At 45.0% G+C, this 23,317-nt stretch overlaps 1 protein-coding gene across 1 annotated transcript; it reads left to right on the top strand.

The window, feature by feature from the left end:
* Positions 1-1,274: 1,274 nt before the first annotated feature.
* LOC310824840 (myosin heavy chain, fast skeletal muscle-like) lies at positions 1,275-17,418 on the top strand (the record flags this gene model as incomplete). The annotated part of the gene is made up of 39 exons (XM_083698094.1): positions 1,275-1,481; positions 1,761-1,904; positions 2,064-2,220; positions 2,340-2,367; positions 2,587-2,704; positions 3,002-3,094; positions 3,170-3,233; positions 3,321-3,419; positions 3,642-3,745; positions 4,026-4,164; positions 4,696-4,814; positions 5,121-5,270; positions 5,369-5,539; positions 6,135-6,438; positions 7,104-7,168; positions 7,279-7,366; positions 7,512-7,629; positions 7,773-7,896; positions 8,636-8,772; positions 8,877-9,132; positions 9,315-9,557; positions 9,735-9,911; positions 10,310-10,455; positions 10,688-10,778; positions 11,070-11,459; positions 11,597-11,723; positions 12,318-12,436; positions 12,654-12,850; positions 13,389-13,572; positions 13,657-13,822; positions 14,084-14,208; positions 14,458-14,766; positions 15,080-15,283; positions 15,384-15,509; positions 15,970-16,140; positions 16,290-16,394; positions 16,493-16,588; positions 16,897-17,028; positions 17,367-17,418. The coding sequence occupies 39 exons, from the start codon at positions 1,275-1,277 to the stop codon at positions 17,382-17,384; spliced, it is 5,811 nt and encodes a 1,936-aa protein (XP_083554220.1). The 3' UTR covers positions 17,385-17,418.
* Positions 17,419-23,317: the final 5,899 nt, after the last annotated feature.

Raw genomic sequence — 23,317 nt, 5'->3', positions numbered from 1 at the left:
GTTTCTGCACATTGTAAATATTGATGTGAATAGTTTGAAAGGTGTAAGAGCAGCAGAGGTACAAACATTTCATCTTTTGGTTTTCATAGACCTCCATGTTAATACTTGCACTTTAGTTTAAAAAGTATAACAATTATTAAAAACCAAAAAGATATATCAGCTTCAGAAAGACCTCTCTCCACGTTGTAAAGTTTGTAAAGTTGGATTGGTCTTTCGATCTTAAAAGTTGTAGGAGGAGCAGTGGAAAGATTTGGAATAATAATAAGTATGCAAGAAAAGCAAAATGTAATTAAGAAATGAATATCACATATCAGAAAAGGGCATAGGGAAACAGTCTCTCATCCAATCCACCTCCTCCAGCAGTGTGGTCCATAATTAACTTCTGCTTGGTTGGCACTCTGGAACCAGATATAAGGAGCCTGAGGCCACAGCATCCACAGGCAGATTCAACCTCTGTGGTAAGACCTTCCACCTCCTTACATGATTTCATTTCCATGTCTGATGCAGTGACTGCACTGTGAGACTTGAGTTCTGTTTGTGTTTATTCTCTTAAGCCGGACGGGCCCAAATTCTGCTTTAATTTGATTATTGTTTACTTTACCGTAGTATGCTATTCTGAACTATGATCTGAGCATATCCACACACAACTTCAAGGTGTTACCTATCCAATGGCATCCTGCTTCTGCACCTGATCATCATATTTCTAATGTTATCAGCCGTTTAGTTTGGGTCTGTTTTTTAGGCGGAAATGAGTCAAATAGGGCATAAAGTTTAAGAGGTTATGCCACATAGGACTTCACATGATTAGCTCTGTAGCAAGTAATGCATTCTATTCAACATTAAAGTGGCATTGCTTTATTAAATTGTGATTGGTGATGAATCCGTTTTCGTTCACACAGTTTGAAAGAAAGTGGGCATGTTTATATCAATTAACATTAAAGTGGACATTTAAAGGTGCAATCTTATAACTTGTGGTCCAAATGGGCCTCTAAATTCTAGGGTGTCGGTCCTGACATATGTTACCCAGTATTCACCCTTTATTTTATTATTGTATTGTCTTAATTTGTTTCTTAGCTGACTGTGTCTGTAGTACCTTGGACCACATAGATACCATTTCATCTGGTTGGAGAAAACAAGGTGAGACATTTGAGTTTTTACATTCTTAGAATACATTCTGGTAAATATACTGCCTTTAACTCTGTTGACTGGGGAGGGGTTAGTACAGACTCAAACATGTTTGTTTTGTAATCTTTCTGTCCTAGTGAGCCGCCACCATGAGTACGGATGCGGAGATGGCCATTTATGGCGCAGCTGCCATATACCTTCGTAAGCCAGAGAGGGAGAGGATCGAAGCTCAATCCGCGCCCTTTGATGCAAAGAACGCCTGCTATGTGACTGACGTCAAGGAGCTGTACCTCAAGGGTACAATTGTAGCCAGGGAGGGTGGAAAAATCTCTGTGAAAATTACAGACACTCAGGAGGTAAGCCTATAACATATCACCTATAACCGAAACAAAACTGCAGCTTCCAAAAGCAAGTTGAATCTTTCAACATGCATAGTTATGAAAAATATTATTGATCAAAAATGTGAATTTCCCCTTTAATATTCAAGTTGTGTGGAGGATCGTAAAACACTGGTACTGTAAATAAATCAATTGCATGGATCATGCTAGTACCAACATTTATTTATTTTTCATCAGTAAAAAGTTATCAATATAGTGTTGATTTGAGTGTCATTTAGATTTCTCACTGTGTTTCAGACTAAAGACTTCAAAGAAGATGACGTCTTGCAAATGAACCCCCCAAAGTATGACAAGATTGAGGACATGGCCATGATGACCTACCTGAATGAAGCCTCTGTGCTGTATAACCTCAAAGAGCGTTACGCAGCATGGATGATCTACGTAAGAGATACATACACATCAGTCAACACCAGAAACCTAGCACACAGAAGCAAATGCAGAGAACGAAAACAGCATATCACTATACGCAAAGATACCTACACTTCCACATTCCAGTTAATCTGACTTGGCTAATTCCCATATTTGATCCACTTTATCCAGACCTACTCTGGGCTCTTCTGTGCCACGGTGAACCCCTACAAGTGGCTCCCCGTGTACGACCAGTCATGTGTGGAAGCCTACAGAGGGAAGAAGCGTATGGAGGCTCCACCCCATATCTTCTCTGTCTCTGACAACGCCTATCAGTTCATGCTGACTGGTACGAGCTCTCATGGATGGATGGATAGTTAGATGAGCGACTTTATGATGATGCCTTGAATGCAATGATGTACCAAAACCCAGTGAATGAGTGTGAACAATATGTTTCTTTGCTTGCAGATAGAGAGAATCAGTCCGTCCTGATTACGTAAGTTGTTCACTAACATCTTACTTTTCAGAAAGCGTTCCTTTTGCAGTATGTTGGGTATTATGAAGTCAATATTGAGTAACTGAGTGAGAATATTTGAGAACATTAACTTGGTTATAAAACAAGTTAAAGCAATGCCATTTTCTTTTCTTGTTTAATGAATGCTGATATGATCCTAAAACATGTGTCTAAACCCCTCTTTCTCTGTCTATAAACCAGTGGAGAATCCGGTGCAGGAAAGACTGTCAACACCAAGCGTGTCATCCAGTACTTTGCCACCATTGCTGTGGCTGGAGGCGCGAAGAAGGAAGCACCAGCGACCGCTGGTAAAATACAGGTAAGTTGTGCTTATGTGTCACGATTTAGAGTAAGTTGAGGTGAATGATTGAAAACACATCAACTTTTCTCTAATTTCCTCTAGTTTGACAGAGGATTTTGGGTGGGTATATGTGCTGTTGGGAACCAGTAGGCTCAGAGACAGCTGGGTGGAACCCTGGGCTTTAGGGTGGGATCACATTCCTAATGAGGTCTGTACCTCACCATAGCCTCCTTCTCAGCTAAAAGGAACAGATGTTGTTGAAAGATGAAAGGAGATTTTCAGTTACTAACGCTTTAGCAACTTTGTCTCATTCAGGGATCTCTTGAGGATCAGATCATTGCAGCTAACCCCCTGCTGGAGGCTTACGGTAATGCCAAGACTGTGAGGAACGACAACTCGTCTCGCTTTGTAAGTATGAGGGAAACACTTTGGCAGTTGTAGATTTTTTGTTGACTGATTTCTAACCGGCCTGCTCTACTGTAGGGTAAATTCATCAGGATTCACTTCGCTACGTCCGGCAAACTGGCTAGTGCTGACATTGAGACCTGTAAGTTGGTATTAGTCATTTCTCCATACCTATTCCACAAAAAAAAAAGTTTTGCAATACATTTTTCTCTCCTGTTCTCTCTATCAGATCTGCTGGAGAAGTCCAGGGTGGCCTTCCAGCTTCCTGATGAGAGGGGTTACCACATCTTCTACCAGATGATGACCAACCACAAACCTGAGCTAGTCGGTACGCCAAAGCAGAGAGCAGGGAAAACTAGCTCCCTGCTGTGAAAATGAAATACTCATCCAGTCGCTGCTACACTTAGTAGAGTCAGATATGGTATAAGAATTGGGCTTTGGTTGAGCTGATGAAATGTGCCTGTCATTGAGTATATGTATTGAGTACAAGTGGTCCATTTATCTACATGAATTTGATTTAACAGACAACTTTGTTCTCTGTTCTCCACAGAAATGACACTCATCACCACCAACCCCTACGATTTCCCCATGATCAGCCAGGGGCAGATCACTGTGGCCAGCATTGACGACACGGTAGAGCTGGTCGCCACAGATGTGAGTCACTCAAAGGGTTTTTATTTGTATCAATGATCTGTTTTGGAGTGCCCAGTGTTAATGACTCCTCTTATAGGGGGGCATACGGCATCCACAAGTGCCCTGGGTAACATTGTTAAAATCCTATTGTGCTGCTAGTCTACTAGAGGAATAGAGAAGTCTGACATTTCCATCCATTCTGCTAGATTTGGAGCTAACAGAGCCGTACTCTGACAGAGTGAGTTTGTCTTCAATTCATCACTGTTTCCTTCCTCTGTAACATGAAATTCCTCTCTTTCAGGAAGCCATTGACATCCTGGGCTTCACCGCTGAGGATAAAATGTACATCTTCAAGCTGACAGGCGCTGTCATGCATCACGGCAACATGCATTTCAAGCAGAAGCAGCGTGAGGAGCAGGCCGAGCCAGACGGCACAGAGGGTGAGTTCCACCTCTGGAACCCAACATGGAAAAAAGAACATTTACAAGTTGTTCCTCATGAAATATAACAATAGCTAATCACTCAGACCAGACAGAATATGTAGACCCTCTACAAATGTTTTGAAATAATTCAAATATGTTGATTGATTCAAATATAAAAACTGAAGTTCTTCAGAAGTTAAATAGATACGGTTTCACTGTAAATTGAACAAGGGCCTGGACATTAAAAGGCTCCAACATATACCTTGCACAGCGTTCTGTCTTAGTTTGTAAATAAAGGTACATGTGAGCAAAATGCATTTGAGTGTGCAGGCCCACTTTTGTATGTGATCCACTTAGCACGAAGAAATGTGCTAGACTAGTAACAAGGTGTCCTGCACTAAACATGACCAAACAGTAGATATATTGATATTTCTCTCTGGTATTCTGTTAATGCCAGGCTGATTGAGAGACAGGGTACCTGTGTCATTAGAAACAAACAATCTTGTATGGCTCTGTCCTTGAGTCTGTTGTTGCTCCTTCTCTTTCCAGTGGCTGATAAAATCGCTTACCTCCTGGGCCTGAACTCAGCCGACATGCTTAAAGCTCTGTGCTACCCCAGAGTGAAGGTCGGCAACGAGTATGTGACCAAGGGACAGACAGTGCCTCAGGTAGGGCATTCATTTTATTCTCTGACAATCATTCTTTAAATTCAAAACATCTATATATTTTTTGCCATATTGTGAACACTCTTGAAAAACATTTGGTTTTATAGTGCTCGCGTGTAAGTGCCACCCTGTTGTTCAACAAATACTCAAATCAACCAATCAATATCAATATCAATAAAATCTAACAGAAACAACAACACAGAAAAAGAAAGACAAGCAAACAGTCCCCTCCCTCTCCCCCAAGTTTATACAGTCACAACATTTGTATACAGTTTCTCTGATTCAGTGACCTAATGCTTTTTTTTACAGGTGAATAATTCAGTGATGGCTCTGGCTAAGTCCATCTATGAGAGGATGTTCTTGTGGATGGTCGTCCGTATCAACGAAATGTTGGACACCAAGCAGCCAAGGCAGTTCTACATCGGTGTGCTCGACATTGCCGGTTTTGAGATCTTTGATGTGAGTATTTTGTCAAAACAAGAAAACAAGTTGTGATTATGAAAGATTACAGCCATGTATGATGAACATATTCCTTGATTCTGAAATTCCATCAACAGTACAACAGCATGGAGCAGCTGTGTATTAACTTCACCAATGAGAAACTGCAACAGTTCTTCAACCACACCATGTTTGTCCTGGAGCAAGAGGAGTACAAGAAGGAGGGAATCATCTGGGCGTTCATTGACTTCGGCATGGACTTGGCTGCCTGCATTGAGCTTATTGAGAAGGTAAGCAGCCTGTGAGGATTAAACTATTTAATGATGGGTGTCAAAAGCAGTTTATAGAGGTAGGTGTTTGAGGCTACTATATTATCACATATTAATGTTATTTGGAAAAAATTTTGAGCCACAAAAGCATGAATGTGTGATGACAGTCATTAACACCAGGCGTCCCAACATTTACACAACATTAGCATTTCAAGTATACATTTTCAGACGATGTACATTTTCAGAAACTTCGCTTTAGACCACGTGCGAGACAATTTTGGAGGAGCAGAATTTTCGTGTTTACAGATTTGTGATTTCCATAATTTTTCTGAGAAAACGTACGCTGGTGTAATTATAACAATCAGCCACCCGAAGGTGCTAAGTTTTTATTCGGATCTCTCGTTAAATACAGTAGTTTCCTTTTGTAAATTGGTCTGGTACACACCTTTTACCTGGTGTTAAATACATTGTTGCCTATATGCAACATCGGGTGTTAAAGGGTTCATATGCTTCCACCACATGGCTATCATCATATAACGGTGATTGTTGAAGTCAAAAACATGAAAATAGTGTAAATATCAACATAGTCATTGAATTGAAATCTCTTTTTGCACAGCCATTGGGCATCTTCTCCATCCTTGAAGAGGAGTGCATGTTCCCCAAGGCGTCAGACACCACCTTCAAGAACAAGCTGTACGACCAGCATCTTGGCAAAACCAAGGCGTTTGAGAAGCCCAAGCCTGCCAAGGGCAAGGCTGAGGCCCACTTCTCCCTGGTGCACTATGCTGGCACTGTGGACTACAACATCACTGGCTGGCTGGACAAGAACAAGGACCCCCTGAACGACTCTGTGGTGCAACTCTACCAGAAGTCCTCAGTCAAACTGCTGTCTGTCATTTATCCACCTGCTGCAGCTGAAGGTAACATTAGCATCATGTTAATAACTAAGCATTAGGATGATGATGAGCATTAAGCCGGGCAGACACTACATGATTTCAGCCACAAATTTGCCCACGACTAAATGTACATGTCGGCTGTAAATCACATCTAATCTGAATTCTGACATGTCTGAAATGTTTGGTCGGGGCTCCTTTCTACTGGTGCAGAGTGAGATGTGCTACTGGACAAAAGAAAGTCAACCAATGGGAATCCAGATGCTGTAAACAATGGCAACACACAAGTGGCGTTTGGGACCATAGTCAACAGCCACATTACAATATAATACTTAAAAGATTGGCTCCAATATCATTTTGAAGGGATTTCAAGTTGCAGTCCTGAACGTCTTTTCAATATAGCTCCAATATAAATTATATTTCTCTGTTTGGAACCATGAAATCAAAAATTGTCGTGATCAATTATTTTGAAGAATCGACAACCTCTCATGTCCGCGCTTGGATATCGTGTCCATATTCTCCTTATGTTTTGAAGGCTTTTTCTCAGTGCATAAGAAGACTATGGCTATACAGCTGAAATGTTTTACTATTCCATGGCCAGCGCCATTTCTACTTCAATGAACCAACATTGAAGGGAGTTGATCAGAGATTTCTATCATTTGTAACACTTTTTTTTTTACTCCTTGAAAAAGACACCACAAAGAAAGGAGGCAAGAAGAAGGGAGGTTCCATGCAGACTGTGTCCTCCCAGTTCAGGGTGAGCTTTTGATATTCCTGCCTGCCAGAGTGTCTGTTGGAATCTTTTGAAAAAGTGTAAATTAAGTCTGAATTATTTGTGAGAACATTATGGTTTGTCACCCCTCACAGGAGAACTTGGGCAAGCTGATGACCAACTTGAGGAGCACCCACCCTCACTTTGTGCGCTGCCTGATCCCCAACGAGTCAAAGACTCCAGGTACAACACACAGAGACATATTACAGACTAAGCCCATGATTAAACTACTAATCATTACTATCCTTAAGTCTTTAAAACATTATTATTAATAATTACATTATTCTACGGTTTATTTAGGGGTTAAGATGCATTTTGTGTTTTCCAGGTCTGATGGAGAACTTCCTGGTTATCCACCAGCTGAGGTGTAACGGTGTACTGGAAGGTATCAGGATCTGCAGAAAGGGCTTCCCCAGCAGAATCCTCTATGCTGACTTCAAGCAGAGGTACAGTTCATACACACACACACACACACACACACACACACACACACACACACACACACACACACACACACACACACAGCCCTTCCTTGACAACATAAGCAAGAGCTTTCAAACTAACATATTTAACAATTCTCCCCATACAGGTACAAAGTACTGAATGCCGGTGTCATCCCTGACGGTCAGTTCATGGACAACAAGAAGGCTTCTGAGAAGCTGCTCGGGTCGATTGATGTGCCTCACGATGAGTACAAGTTTGGACACACCAAGGTAAGGAGATGTGACCTCATAACAGGACTGAAACATCAAAGAGATGCTACAGGATCATTGGTGTCATTTCAGCCTACAGTTCTAAAAGTACAACACCTCCCCATCACACAGACGCCAAGTTGGTGCAAACAGTCGCCCCGCAATTCCACGTGCTTCGACCGAGTCTTGAACTTGTGACCTCTGGCTTGCCAACACACGTGACTGTCTCCTCAAACACCCGATGTAAACCAGCCACGCTATCGAAAAGCTAGCTATTCAGCGCGGGTGTGGTATTTGAACTTGAGGAGTGAGTTTTACTCTCAACTCGGGTTAGGGTTAGGGTTATTTACCATCTCAACTCGGTTACACGTGGGGATTCCACGCTAGCTGAACGTGAAAGTAAAAGTACTGCTGCTTCAAAATATTGGCGGTGTAAAACTAGTGATGCCGTGGCTGAATGAGATAAAACAGTGATTCAGTTCATAGATTAGAGTTGCACAAGCTATAAATTGACCATCTGTGCCCAAAATGAGAGGTTTAAAAAATACAGACATAATCGCGATGATCACATACCATCTCTTTAATGTAAGATATCCATTCAAAACCTCACATCTTAATTTCTCTTTACATGCATTTCAATGCTTTTCTTGTTACATCCAAGTGTAGTGGTGTTGAACCTCCCTTTGATTTTCTATTCTGCCCCTTCCTACGTTACTGTGTCTAACTCCTCCATTGGCCATGCTTGTGTATCTGTGCTCAGGTGTTCTTCAAAGCTGGTCTGCTGGGTGTCTTGGAGGAGATGCGTGATGAGAAGCTGGCGTCTCTGGTAACCATGACTCAAGCTCTCTGCCGTGGATACCTGATGAGGAGGGAGTTCTCCAAGATGATGGAGAGGAGGTATGGGATGGGAGATAATCTCTCTAGCACTACTTATTATATCATTGAGCCTTTCAAAAGCATAAAACTCACTTTGCCACAATTGCCTTCCTCTTGTCAACCAGAGAGTCCGTCTACACCATCCAGTACAACGTCCGCTCATTCATGAATGTCAAACATTGGCCATGGATGAAGGTCTACTACAAGATCAAGCCCCTGCTGCAGAGTGCTGAGACGGAGAAGGAGCTGGCCAACATGAAGGAGGACTTTGAAAAGTGCAAAATTGCCCTGACCAAAGCAGAGGCCCGTAAGAAGGAGCTGGAGGAGAAGATGGTATCCCTGCTGCAGGAGAAGAATGACCTTGCCCTCCAAGTTGCATCTGTGAGTGAGCGACACACACACACACACACACACACACACACACACACACACACACACACACACACACACACACACACACACTTTTGTCCCCAAGTTTACATTTTTCATAGATTTGTATTGATTTGCTGTGTTCTCTTATTGAGTTTTGAAGCGTTTTGCTTTCTCTTCCCTTCTGAAACCAGGAAGGAGAGTGTCTGAACGATGCTGAGGAGAGGTGTGAGGGGCTCATCAAGAGCAAGATCCAGCTGGAGGCCAAACTCAAAGAGACGACCGAGAGGCTGGAAGATGAGGAGGAGATCAATGCTGAGTTGACAGCCAAGAAGAGGAAGCTGGAGGATGAGTGTTCTGAGTTGAAGAAAGACATTGATGACCTGGAGCTAACTCTGGCCAAAGTGGAGAAGGAGAAACACGCCACTGAAAATAAGGTCTCATATAACACATACAAACTACAATCTGATCAAACTGTTGCCAAACAATCAATGAATCCAACTGTGTCATGTTGGTCCTGGAATGAGAGAACATGATTTGCAGGCCACAGTTTATGCTGTATTTCCCTTTGTGAGGTGAAGTGACTAAATACTCTCTGTTGTGGCTGTGTTCAGGTTAAGAACCTGACTGAGGAGATGGCGTCTCAGGATGAGGCTGTTGCCAAGCTGACCAAGGAGAAGAAGGCCCTCCAAGAGGCCCACCAGCAGACACTGGATGACCTGCAGGCAGAGGAGGACAAAGTCAACACTCTGACCAAGGCGAAGACCAAGCTGGAACAGCAAGTGGATGATGTGAGTGGGCAATGCAAATAAAGCAGTGCTAGTGTCAACCAAGATTGTAATAGAATAGTAAAGCTTATTATTTTACACAAGTTAAAACACACAAGAACATGAAACAGTCACATACAAGCTGGGAATTATTAGATGGCTTTATTAATCTACGTTACTTTATCAACAAAGATGGTTTGGATACTATTGTTCATTATTTGGAATTTCATGACAAATGTGTGTGGTTATCTTCTAGCTTGAAAGAACATACAAGCTGGGAATTATTAGATGGCTATAATAGTAGTAAAATCTAGGTTAGTTATTGAGGCAATTATTATGAAACTGCACCCTGTGTTATCCCCCCAAAGGCTTAACTTTATTAATCTACTTAATGGTTTGGATTGTGTTTGTTTCTCTTCTAGCTTGAGGGTTCTCTGGAGCAAGAGAAGAAGCTCCGTATGGATCTGGAGAGATCCAAGAGAAAGCTGGAGGGAGATCTGAAACTGGCCCAGGAGTCCATAATGGACCTGGAGAACGACAAGCAGCAATCTGACGAGAAGATCAAGAAGTAAACACAAATAAATTACTATAACATTGTATTTGATATGAATTGAACATTCTTTTTTTCTTTCAATTGTTGCAATAGTCAAAATCATCAATGTGTTGAAACAAAACGTATGTATTGAATTAGAAAATAGACAAATCTGAACAGATGTCTTTCTATAAACCAAAGGTACGATAGACTGTCCATTTACACAATCTAACCAAATTAAACTGTAATCAATGTTTCTGTTCTTTAGGAAGGACTTTGAGACCGCCCAGCTCCTCAGCAAGATTGAGGACGAACAGTCTCTGGGTGCTCAGATGCAGAAGAAGATCAAGGAACTCCAGGTACAGAACAGGACCGTCAGATGGCTCAGTTGGCTGTATAGTGTCTAACAATAGTACAGTTAAGATTGTCATGAGAAACAGTGATCCATTTACCCTTTGGATAATGGTTCAGTTGGTTTAAGAATGATGCTTAAACACCATACAGTACATTCTGTATGTTAACTGTAAGTTGCTTTGGATTAACACGTCTTTGATATAATAATTTGTTTATTATTATTCTGTGAGCTCCTTTGCTTTGATTGTTGTAGATGTTGTAGACTTCATCTCTCTGTCTGTGTCTCCCTACTGTAGGCCCGTATTGAGGAGCTGGAGGAGGAGATCGAGGCTGAGCGCGCTGCCAGGGCTAAGGTGGAGAAGCAGAGGGCCGACCTCTCCAGGGAACTTGAGGAGATCAGTGAGAGGCTGGAGGAGGCCGGAGGTGCCACCGCTTCTCAGATAGAGATGAATAAGAAGCGAGAGGCCGAGTTTCAGAAACTGAGACGTGACCTAGAGGAATCCACCCTGCAGCACGAGGCCACAGCCTCCGCTCTGAGGAAGAAGCAGGCAGACAGCGTGGCAGAGCTCGGGGAGCAGATCGACAACCTGCAGCGCGTCAAGCAGAAGCTGGAGAAGGAGAAGAGCGAGTACAAGATGGAGATTGATGACCTCTCCAGCAACATGGAGGCCGTCGCCAAGGCTAAGGTCAGTAGCAATTGATGGAGCAGTGTTTGTGGGGGTCAATTCAAATAAAAGTGAAAAATTAAAATGGAAAGCTTGGCACTCAAGTCTTGACACAAGATAATCATGTAAAGTAATAATGGTTTATGTTTCACTACCAGGGCAATCTGGAGAAGATGTGCCGTACTCTTGAGGATCAGCTGAGCGAGATCAAGACTAAGAATGATGAGAATGTGCGCCAGGTCAATGACATGAGCGGACAGAGGGCCAGACTCCTGACTGAGAACGGTACCAATGATGGTCCAGATTCTGTACTTTTTTTTATTTTACCTTTATTTTACCAGGGGAGTCCCATTGAGATGACAAGACCTGACAAGGGAGCCCTGGTCAAGAAAGCAGCAACACAGTTTAAAACAGCATAAAAGCAAACATCTGTAGAGTAACACAACATATAAGCAACATATAAGCAAGCAACACCAAGAGCACAAAAGGCAAAGCACACGAGCAACACACAGGATGTGTAACAGTAGACACACAAAAGTAACACACAATCAGCATTAAAAGGTACAAAAGCAAGACATAGAACACAACACACAAGCAAAACATTAAAGCACATGACATACATGTACAAGTTGATCTAGGACCAGCTTACCCACCCCAAATCCTACCCTCAACCATTAGTTAAGAAACTGACCATAAATCAAACTTGACACAAATTAGAATAGCATTGGCAAGATAATATATTGTCTATTACAACAGCACATAGGGAAGGTTTATATGTCCTATAAACTCATTAATATAACTGACCTTACTCCAACAACAACAATGAATATTAACCATTAGAACAGAGACCCCATTAAGAAGATGCTCTTTTCCCCACAGGTGAGTTTGGTCGCCAGCTTGAGGAGAAGGAGGCCCTGGTGTCCCAGCTGACCAGAGGCAAACAGGCCTTCACCCAGCAGATTGAGGAGCTGAAGAGGCACATTGAGGAGGAGGTCAAGGTAAGGGACTCAAAATAGACTCCACCGACCACGTAGTTTTGAATCACAGCTTCTCGTTGACAGTGATTTTGCCACCCAGCGACATCTTACTGTACTATTTACTCTCTCCTCCTGTCTCTCTTTATCTTTTTCTATGATGCTCTTACACTTTCTCTCTATCTCCTCTATCTACCTTTCACCTCTATTTCTCCCTCACCTCTTCTATTTCTCTCTCTAGGCTAAGAACGCACTGGCCCACGGTGTCCAGTCTGCCCGCCATGACTGTGACCTCCTGAGGGAGCAGTTTGAGGAGGAGCAGGAGGCCAAGGCAGAGCTGCAACGCGGCATGTCCAAGGCCAACAGTGAGGTGGCTCAGTGGAGGACCAAGTACGAGACTGATGCCATCCAGCGCACCGAGGAGCTGGAGGAGGCCAAGTGAGTCACACACAACCTCCTTATTCACCAGGGCTGGGGGGTATTTCATTTCTGTTCTGTCAATTCTGAAGATGAGTTGACACATTTTAATTAAATAATTTCAAAAGGGGATATTTATTACAAACAAGGATTTTCCCATTCTAGAATTTGAATTGCTTACTGAATAGAAATTGAATTAATCTTCAGACATATATTCCATATAGGATGTGGAAGTAAAAATGTACATTCCCATAGATTAAGACAAAATGGAGCTAATTGCCTAAACCAATTGTACAAGACCCTTGTTAACTTGGCTACATGTCACTCTAACTTCTTGTCCTTGGTCTGATATAAAGAAATCTGATTCATATAAACAAAACATTGGTTGTCAACTAAAGCATCTGTAGATTCATCTGTTCAATTAATGGATTCATCTGCACAGGCCAAATGTACTGTAGCATGTTTCTCCCATCACCCTGAAGAGCCAGACCTACAGACATTCTCCGACACAGAGATGAGGTCAGAGGTGACGCTTTATAATCCCTCATCTGTCTAACAGGAAGAAGCTGGCCCAGCGTCTACAGGAGGCAGAGGAGACGATCGAGGCGACCAACTCAAAGTGTGCCTCTCTGGAGAAGACCAAGCAGAGGCTGCAGGGAGAGGTGGAGGACCTCATGATTGACGTGGAGAGAGCCAATGCTCTTGCTGCCAACCTCGACAAGAAGCAGAGGAACTTTGACAAGGTGTGAAATAACTAAATAACACCAATTAATTCATGGCAGATAAAAGAAAAAAGAAAAATATTAAAATCACATGGATTTCACTAGGTGCTGGCAGAATGGAAGCAGAAGTTTGAGGAGGGCCAGGCAGAGCTGGAAGGAGCTCAGAAGGAGGCTCGTTCTCTGAGCACAGAGCTCTTCAAAATGAAGAACTCCTATGAGGAGGCTTTGGATCAGCTGGAGACTCTGAAGAGAGAGAACAAGAACCTGCAACGTGAGTCAAACGGCAGTAGTTTTAATTGGCTCATGATGGGGTGTCTCATTTGATCAAGCTACATGAGTGACCCTATTCTACAGAACAATGTTCCAATTGTCATTCAACTATTTTTAGAACTTTTTTTAAGACAATTAGCTACACCAGACAGTACAAACATTTACCGTTTATTCTTATGATAATTATATATAAACACCAATGTGTTCTAGAGTGCAAAGAAAATCTCCCTGTTCTGAATGACTTCTGTGTTTGTGTTTGCAGAGGAGATCTCTGACTTGACTGAGCAGATCGGGGAGACTGGCAAGAGCATCCATGAGCTGGAGAAGGCCAAGAAGACTGTGGAGACAGAGAAGTCTGAGATCCAGACTGCCCTGGAGGAGGCTGAGGTAGAAACTAATGCATTTGACCCTGTTCATTTGGAACATATACTCATCCTTTCATTTAACCTTTACTGTCCAGGTTAGTCTCATTGCGATAAAGTCATGTTGTTAAGCAAGACCTGGTCCTCCTATCCTATTACCACATTTTCATCACATACAGTAGCAGGCCCCAATCCAGAACAACCCTTAGTTTGTAGATTGCCAGTCCACAACTCCCCCACAACCAAAGCGTGACTACTGTTTTGTTTTGTTCAGGGAACACTGGAGCACGAGGAGTCCAAGATTCTGCGTGTGCAGCTGGAGCTAAACCAGATCAAGGGTGAGGTGGACAGGAAGCTGGCAGAGAAGGATGAGGAGATGGAGCAGATCAAGAGGAACAGCCAGAGGGTGGTTGATTCCATGCAGAGCACCCTGGACGCAGAGGTGAGGAGCAGGAACGACGCCCTGAGGGTGAAGAAGAAGATGGAGGGAGACCTGAACGAGATGGAGATCCAGCTGAGCCACGCCAACAGGCAGGCAGCCGAGTCCCAGAAACAGCTGAGGAACGTCCAGGGACAACTCAAGGTAAGGGGCTGGGAAATCAGTCACGGTAAACATTGTCCCTAACCACAGATTTGAGATCAAATAATATGCCTCCTTCGTAACCTTAACGATAAGAAAACAATTACAATAAACTCACCCTATATCAAGGGCAACTCCCTAAGTTAAGAAAAAAAAATGGAGAGAGGGTTTTTTCTATGTCAATGGAATAGAATAGAGCACAGGAATACACAGTAGACTGGTGTAGAAAAGAATAGAACACAAAGAAAGCATCCCTTACCGATCCTATCGCCCTACAACAACAAGTTTTAATGCTCTACGTCTTTGTGAATCCCAGGATGCCCAATTGCACCTTGATGATGCTGTTCGCGCAGCAGAAGATTTGAAGGAGCAGGCAGCCATGGTAGAGCGCAGGAACGGTCTGATGGTGGCTGAGATTGAGGAGCTTAGGGTTGCTCTGGAGCAGACAGAGAGAGGCCGCAAAGTGGCCGAGCAGGAGCTGGTGGACGCCAGCGAGCGTGTGGGCCTGCTTCACTCCCAGGTATAGATGATTCCTAGGCAGTCTCATCTTACCCACAGTGGGACTTTTGTATGTTTTCTTGAAATACAATTCCGACTAATCATTGACTTTCTTCATACAGAACACTAGCCTTCTGAACTCTAAGAAGAAGCTGGAGACTGACCTGGTTCAAGTGCAGGGAGAGGTGGACGACATTGTGCAGGAGGCCAGAAACGCAGAGGAGAAGGCAAAGAAGGCCATCACTGATGTAAGTCCCCATACTTAAAATAATACAACAAAATTTGTCACCAAGGTAGAGGTCTTCACAGGTCCACCCGAACCCAAAAACCTGAGACCGGGATAAATGACACTTCAGCTGAATTACCAGAGTCAACCTGTCCGGATCCGATACACAGCTCTGATCACGAGAGCGTTGTATATACAGTTATCACTATCAATCCCAATTCATCAAAACCTGCACTACAGTCTAGTAGACGCCTCTGGCCACATGCACCATCACACAAAGCAATAGCACATAGTGAGAGAGAGAGAGCAATGTGAAGAGAGACGGAGTAGGGGGAACACCTCACAGCAGTTTGGCTATTTCCCAATTCCCACAATGACATCACACATTTCAAAACTATCATGTCATAATATATCATTTTTATGTCATGTTCTTCATGCCACATTGTCGATGAATTAAATCATTTAACAAACGACCATTTCAGGCGGCCATGATGGCAGAGGAGCTGAAGAAGGAGCAGGACACCAGCTCTCACCTGGAGAGGATGAAGAAGAACCTAGAGGTCACTGTCAAGGACCTGCAGCACCGTCTGGATGAGGCTGAGAACCTGGCAATGAAGGGCGGCAAGAAACAGCTCCAGAAACTGGAGTCCAGGGTGAGTTTGCAGACCTTATGCCATTCAATAAACATTTGTTCAAACATTTGTCTCTTTAAACGAGCCTGAAGAATCGACCTCTACTTCTTTCCAATAACTCATGACGGATTTCTCCCCCTTAATCACACGGCTGTGTTCCCTCCATACAGGTGCGTGAGCTTGAGACTGAGGTGGAGGCTGAGCAGAGAAGGGGTGTTGACGCAGTCAAGGGTGTCCGCAAGTACGAGCGCAGAGTCAAGGAGCTCACTTACCAGGTAAGAATAACAGAAACACCTTCACAGGTTCTGGTAGAGTCATGCACCTGAATGCAATTGAAGTATGGGCATTGATTTTCTTTAATCTTCTCCCACAGACTGAAGAGGATAAGAAGAATGTTACCAGACTTCAGGACCTGGTAGATAAGCTGCAGCTTAAAGTGAAGGCTTACAAGAGGCAGAGTGAGGAAGCGGTGAGTCACATACTTCGTCAAATATTCTTACAGCATATACGATTTTGTTCATAGTTAACATACATTACAACATTTGTTATCCATATACAGTAGTTAAGTTCAATTAATTGCTGCTCATGCATGTCTATTCACGATGTCAATGTATATCACAAGTAACTGTTGAGGTAATATTACACAGTTCATAGTGTTTATAGAGTAATACATCGCTCCCTTTTAATTTGGTTAATTTTCTTTAACAACATTTCAAACATTGTAGGCTGAATGTTATTGTCTCCCTCTCTCATTCTCTCCCTCTCTTTCTCTCCCAGGAGGAACAAGCCAACTCCCACATGTCTAAGTTGCGTAAGGTTCAGCATGAGATGGAGGAGGCTGAGGAGCGTGCTGACATCGCTGAGTCCCAGGTCAACAAGCTCAGGGCTAAGAGCCGTGATTCTGGAAAGGTACAAAGCTGCTGTCAACCCTATACCTGACTCATGTCCAAATATGACCTCATCAACAACAGCATTTCAGGTTCAGTGTACACACAGAGGTCAACATTGACTTTTACAAGTTTTGGAAGTCTCTTTTTACAACTTTTGGAAGTCTCTGAGAAATGTATCTTTCGGATAAACCTTCTATTTGGCATTCCAAAATGCATTAGGATCCTCCTGTTAATGACAGATTAATACAAACCAAGCTGACATTCAAACTTGAACTCAAAGCTAAGCCCCGAGCCCAGTGATCATACATTAGAGGTTCATTCATGTTTACCCCTTATTTTCTTTCTCTCTTTTCACAGGCCAAAGAGGCTGAATAAACAAGACCACCCACTCTGTGGTGCACAGACTGTGAAAACATAAAATATGACTTTCATGGTGGAATTCCGAGCATTGATTAAAAATATGTACATACATTTCCTTTGTGACTTCGTGGATTTATTATACAGGCTTTCTCACACCGCCACCCACCCACCCACCCACCCACACACCCCCACACACACCCACACACACACACACACACACACACACACACACACACACACACACACACACACACACACACACACACACACACACACACACACACACACACACACACACACACACAGCCACACTGACACAGCAGAGGAAAGGCATTGAGAGAAAAGCAGAGAACTGAACGGTCAGCGATGACATCATATGTCCAGTCCAGAATGTTGGAATCCTGGTTATAATGGTCAGGGAGGAGACACACAAACACACACACACTTCAATCAGTACACTGTCCTTGACCTGCACCCACTGGGCTTGTTCAGAAAGGAGGAGACACTGTCCTTGACCTGCACCCACTGGGCTTGTTCAGAAAGGAGGAGACACTGTCCTTGACATGCACCCACTGGGCTTGTTCAGAAAGGAGGAGACACGGTCCTTGACCTGCACCCACTGGGCTTGTTCAGAAAGGAGGAGACACTGTCCTTGACATGCACCCACTGGGCTTGTTCAGAAAGGAGGAGACACTGTCCTTGACCTGCACCCACTGGGCTTGTTCAGAAAGGAGGAGACACTGTCCTTGACATGCAAATGTCCCTTGGAAAACAACTTTTCTTTGTTGTCCCCACAAAGACTGTCCGGCTGTTTCCAAATCAGAAACCGTGGATTAAGATTAATAGCGCAGTCAGAGCTGCAAATGCAAATGCTTTGAGAGGCATGTCAAGGCCCAGATCTGCAGCATGCTCCCTCGCACCCTGGATCCTCACCAATTTGCATACAGGCAAAAAAGATCCACTGACGACGCATCGCCACCACACTCCACTCCGCCCTCACCCACCTGGAGAAGAGGAACACCTTCGTGAGGATGCTGTTCGTTGACTACAGCTCGGCATTCCACATTATTGTCCCCTCCAGGCTCGACACCAAGCTGAGAAACCTGGGCCTCAACCCCGGCCTATGCGACTGGATACTGGACTTCCTGTCGGACCGACAACAAGTGGTGAGAATGGGCTCGAAGACCTCCACCCCCCTGACCCTCAACACAGGAGCCCCCCAGGGCTGTGTCCTGAGTCCCCTCCTCTACTCCCTGTACACCCACGACTGCGTGGCCATTCATGTCTCCAACTCTGTGATCAAATTCGCTGATGACACCACAGTGATTGGCCTGATCACAGACGGCGATGAGACGGCCTACAGGAGAGAGGTCGACTGCCTGGCCCAGTACAGCCAGGAGAACAACCTCTCTCTTAACACCGACAAGACCAAGGAGCTGGTGGTGGACTTCAGGAAGAATGGCCGGGAACAGGACCCTATCACCATCAACGGGTCCGCAGTAGAGAGGGTCAACAGCTTTAAGTTCCTTGGCGTCCATATCTCCGACGACCTCACCTGGGACGAGCATACCAATCAGGCGGTGAAAAAGGCACAGCAGCACCTCTTCCACCTCAGGTGGCTGAGGAAGGTTGGCATGGGGCCCAAGATCCTGAGGACCTTCTACAGGGGCACTACCGAGAGCATCCTGACGGGGTGCATCACTGCCTGGCACGGCAACTGCACCGCCCTCAACCGCAAGGCGCTGGAGAAGGTGGTGCGGACAGCTGAGCACATCAGTGGATGTAAGTTTCCCTCCATCCAGGACATATACAACAAACGATGTGTCAGCAAAGCCCGGAGGATCATCAGAGACCCAAGCCACCCCAATCACAGCCTGTTTGAACTGCTGCCGTCCAAAAGACGGAGCCTCCTCCGGAGCCTCAGGGCCAAAACTCAAAGGCTCTCCAACAGCTACTTCCCCCAGGCCATCAGGCTCATGAACAAGCATACCTCAAACCCATGACTTTACCTCCAGCACACCCACAGAATGGACTCTACCATCACTCCCACAGAATGGACTCTACCATCACTCCCACAGAATCGACTCTACCAGCACACAGTCACTTTAACAACACCTCTTACACCAACGGCTCAGTGCAATAATAATGACATTCCACTGAACCACTTTACTTTTTTACTCTACTATTTATACTGCAATTGTGTCATGTCTACTGTCTTGTGTGTCCAACAATCGTCACTGTCCAACTGTCTCACTTATATTGTACTATGTCACTTATTGTCTTGTCCTACCTCATTGCACTACTGCGTATTTGTATTATGGTATTATTGTATTATTTGTATTATTTGTATTATTTGTATTGGATGCTGCATTGCCAAGGAACCGAGCCCAAGAATTTTACTCCTTGCACTTGTGTATGAGACGTAACAAATAAACTTGAAACTTGAAATACCTCCACTTCACACATAGTAAGGCTCCAGACTCCTGCCAAGGATAGCCACACTGTAGCGACCCTCCATGTTGTTACACTGGAAGGTGGAGGTCTGTCCTCCTGGGATGTGGGAGATGAAAGCACATCTGAGAGAGAGAGAGAGAGAGAGAGAGAGAGAGAGAGAGACAGAGACAGAGAGGTCAATGTATTAATCAGTGATCAGTGTATTAGTTAAGCAGTGTATGATAAATCCATAACAAAAATACACTGGCATGAATCAGGCCAGAAGATGTGTTCAAACAGCTGACAGAGAGGAAACTGAAGACTTCTGCACCTGGGAGAGGGGAAGTGTTGAATGTATCACCTGGGGTTGTTGTTACCGTTGTTCTCCAGTGAGTTACCAATGTGGATCTCAGCTCCATCAAGCTTCTCAGGTTTCCAGCCTCTGTTGGTGATTGTTACCTGAGAGAGGAGAGGACGAGTTGAGACTAGTTGGTTATTGTTGTTACCTGAGAAAGGAGAGGACTTATATGATCTCTGCGTTGTGCAGCTGCTAGCTAACCAGCCCAGTGGCATTTGTTGTCATAGAAACATAATATTCTACACAGTTTTATTGAAAACGGCCTATATTTAAGTTGGCCTATATTTAGTCTTTTACCACTTGATAAGAAATATTCAGCAATGGTGGAGATATTCTGAAAGGCACAATAGCCTTTTTCAATGCAGAGTGTCAGCAAATCAGGCCTGTTTTTAATATTGACCTTGAATCAACAAGATGGCCAGAGGAATTTGCATGGTGCCAAGACGACACCACGACTGGTATGCCAAGAAGTAAGGAGACAGAAAGCCTAAAGACACACAGGTAGGACACACAGACAGAGTATATAGTATATAGAGTAGTATACATCGGAGAGAGGACACCACAGACAGAGAGAGAGAGAGAGAGAGAGAGAGAGAGAGAGAGAGAGAGAGATACTGGTGTGTGATACTTCTAAATAACTCAACCTAGTTAGCCTTGTCTTGTCTCCTATAGCTATCCAGTATCGATATGGGTACACATTTACACATGTATTTAAGGTTATTTAATTCCTGAGCTGTCTTAGCATTTCTTAACTGTTTAGATAACATATTGATTTCATGAATTCACTTAATTTAAAGCCTTTTTAAGCTAACCCTAACCCATATTTTTAGAAATGTAAAATAATTCTTGTTGTTTATGAATATGACTTCTGAATACCCCAATGAGAGTAGAACAACTGTCTTACCTCATCATTACCAAAACAACACAGACATATGACTCAATTGTTAATACTTTTGTTGATTTGTTTACATACATAGCTTGAGTAATGCTGCTCTTATGGAAGGTCATGTTTTGAGCACGACAGCGATGTCATTGAAATGGAGAGCTATTTGGATTCACATTTTGTTAAATGAAAATGAGATGGACAACGTGCATCACAGTGGTGAACCGTGCCTATTAGACCAAGGCCTTCAGTGGGACCACACATCCCAAAAACCCTGGGACTGCATCAGAACCAAAGAACAACATCTAACCCTAACCCTACATCTAACCCTAACCCAGTGGGACCACACATCCCAGAAACCCTGGGACTGCATCATTGTTAGCGGTGATTATGCAGTGGACCCAAGTGCGGAGAGATACTCGGACGACAGCGTAAGTAAATCAAGGAGAGTCTTTTAATGAGAGATCTGAGGCACAGCAAACAAACAAACACTGGGGGAAAAATGGGTCAAATAAAGATGGAGAAAACCAAGCTCCGTAAACTAAGGTACACGCTTAAAAAGCGGAATAACTAGAACTAAAAAACATTCTAAACTGTAACTAGGGCGAAGGGGTAAACGACTAGGAACGGCACAGACAGGGTACTCACAGGCAGACAGGGTACTCACAGGCAGACAGGGTACTCACAGGCAGACAGGGTACTCACAGGCAGACAGGGTACTCACAGGCAGACAGAATCTCCGACAAAGACATGGGGAAAACACAGGCTATATATTACAAACAGGGGACAGAATACACAGGTGAAATGAATACAGGTAGATTGGGAGGCCACTGGCCCCGTACCGCCAGAGCGCCAGAGTCACCAGACAGCAACCTCAGGCATGACAGTACCCCTCCCCCGACGAACAGCACCAGCCGCCGGCTCCAGGTCGCAGGGTTCCCGGAGACGTAGCACCTCAGCATGCCCTCCAGGTCCTGGTTGACGTGCTCCGTCTGCCCGTTAGACTGAGGGTGGAACCCGGACGAGAGGCTGACGGAGGCGCCGAGGCTGGTGGCGAACGCCTTCCAGAACCTGGAGGCAAACTGGGGACCCCGATCCAACACCGCATCCTGGGGGAGACCGTGGATCCTGAAGACGTGCTGCACCATCAGGTCCACGGTCTCCTGGGCCGAGGGCAGCTTGGGAAGGGGGATGAAGTGGGCCGCCTTGGAAAACCGAGATGTGGGACCAGGGGTGCTTGGGAATGGGAAGGGGCCGGAGGAGACCCGCCGGGGCCAGACGGGGGCTCTTGCTGCGCGTGCACACCTCACACGCCGCCACAAAGGAGCGCGTATCCCCCTCTGCCGTGGGCGACCAGAACCTCCTCCGGATGAATTCCAAGGTCCTGGTGGCCCCTGGGTGACCCGTGAGGGAGGATGCGTGCACCCACAGGATTAGCCATGTGCGCCAGCCTTGGGAACGTAGAGTCTCCCCGGCGGACCCCTCCCGGGGTCGGGCTCTCGTCCCAGGGCCGTCCTGACCACCCGCTCTATGCCCCAGGACACAGGGGCGGGGATGAGAGCCTCCGGAATGACGGGGTCGGGGGTCTCCACCAGGTCCACCGGGTCGAACTGACGGGAGAGAGCATCAGGTTTGGTGTTCTTTGACCCTGGACGATAGGAGATGGTGAAGGTGAACCTGGTGAAGAAGAGCGCCCAACTCGCCTGACGGGAGTTCAACCACTTGGCCCCCTGGATGTACTCCAGATTCTTATGATCCGTCCACACTTCAAACGGCTGGACGGCGCCCTCCAGCCAGTGCCTCCACTCCTCCAACGCCAGCTTAACCGCCAGCAGCTCACGGTTGCCCACGTCGTACTTCCGCTCTGCTGGGGACAGCTGACAGGAGAAGAAGGCACAGGGATGGATCTTCCCGTCCTTAAGGCACCGCTGGGAGAGCACCGCCCCCACTGCAATGTCAGAGGCATCCACCTCCACCACGAAGGGCTGAGCAGGTTCGGGATGCCCAAGGACCAGGGCGGAGGTGAAGCGCCGCTTGAGTGTGGCAAAGGCGTTCTCCGCCTCGGGGGACCAAGCGAATTAAGGGCGGCTGGACTGGGTGAAGGCGGTCAAGGGAGCGGCCAGGGCACTAAACCCGCGGATGAACCGCCTATAAAAATTGGCGAAACCCAGGAATCTCTGCAGCTGTTTCAGGGAGGGCTGGGGCCAGTCCAACACTGCCTTGACCTTGGCAGGGTCCATACGCAGCTCCCCCCTGGAGACGATAAAACCCAGG

The sequence above is a fragment of the Argentina silus genome, assembly GCF_951799395.1.
Source record: "Argentina silus genome assembly, contig: scaffold_174, whole genome shotgun sequence".
NCBI lineage: Eukaryota > Metazoa > Chordata > Actinopteri > Argentiniformes > Argentinidae > Argentina > Argentina silus.
Note: the sequence above shows the minus strand (reverse complement) of the source record. Positions and strands in the feature narration are given on the sequence as shown.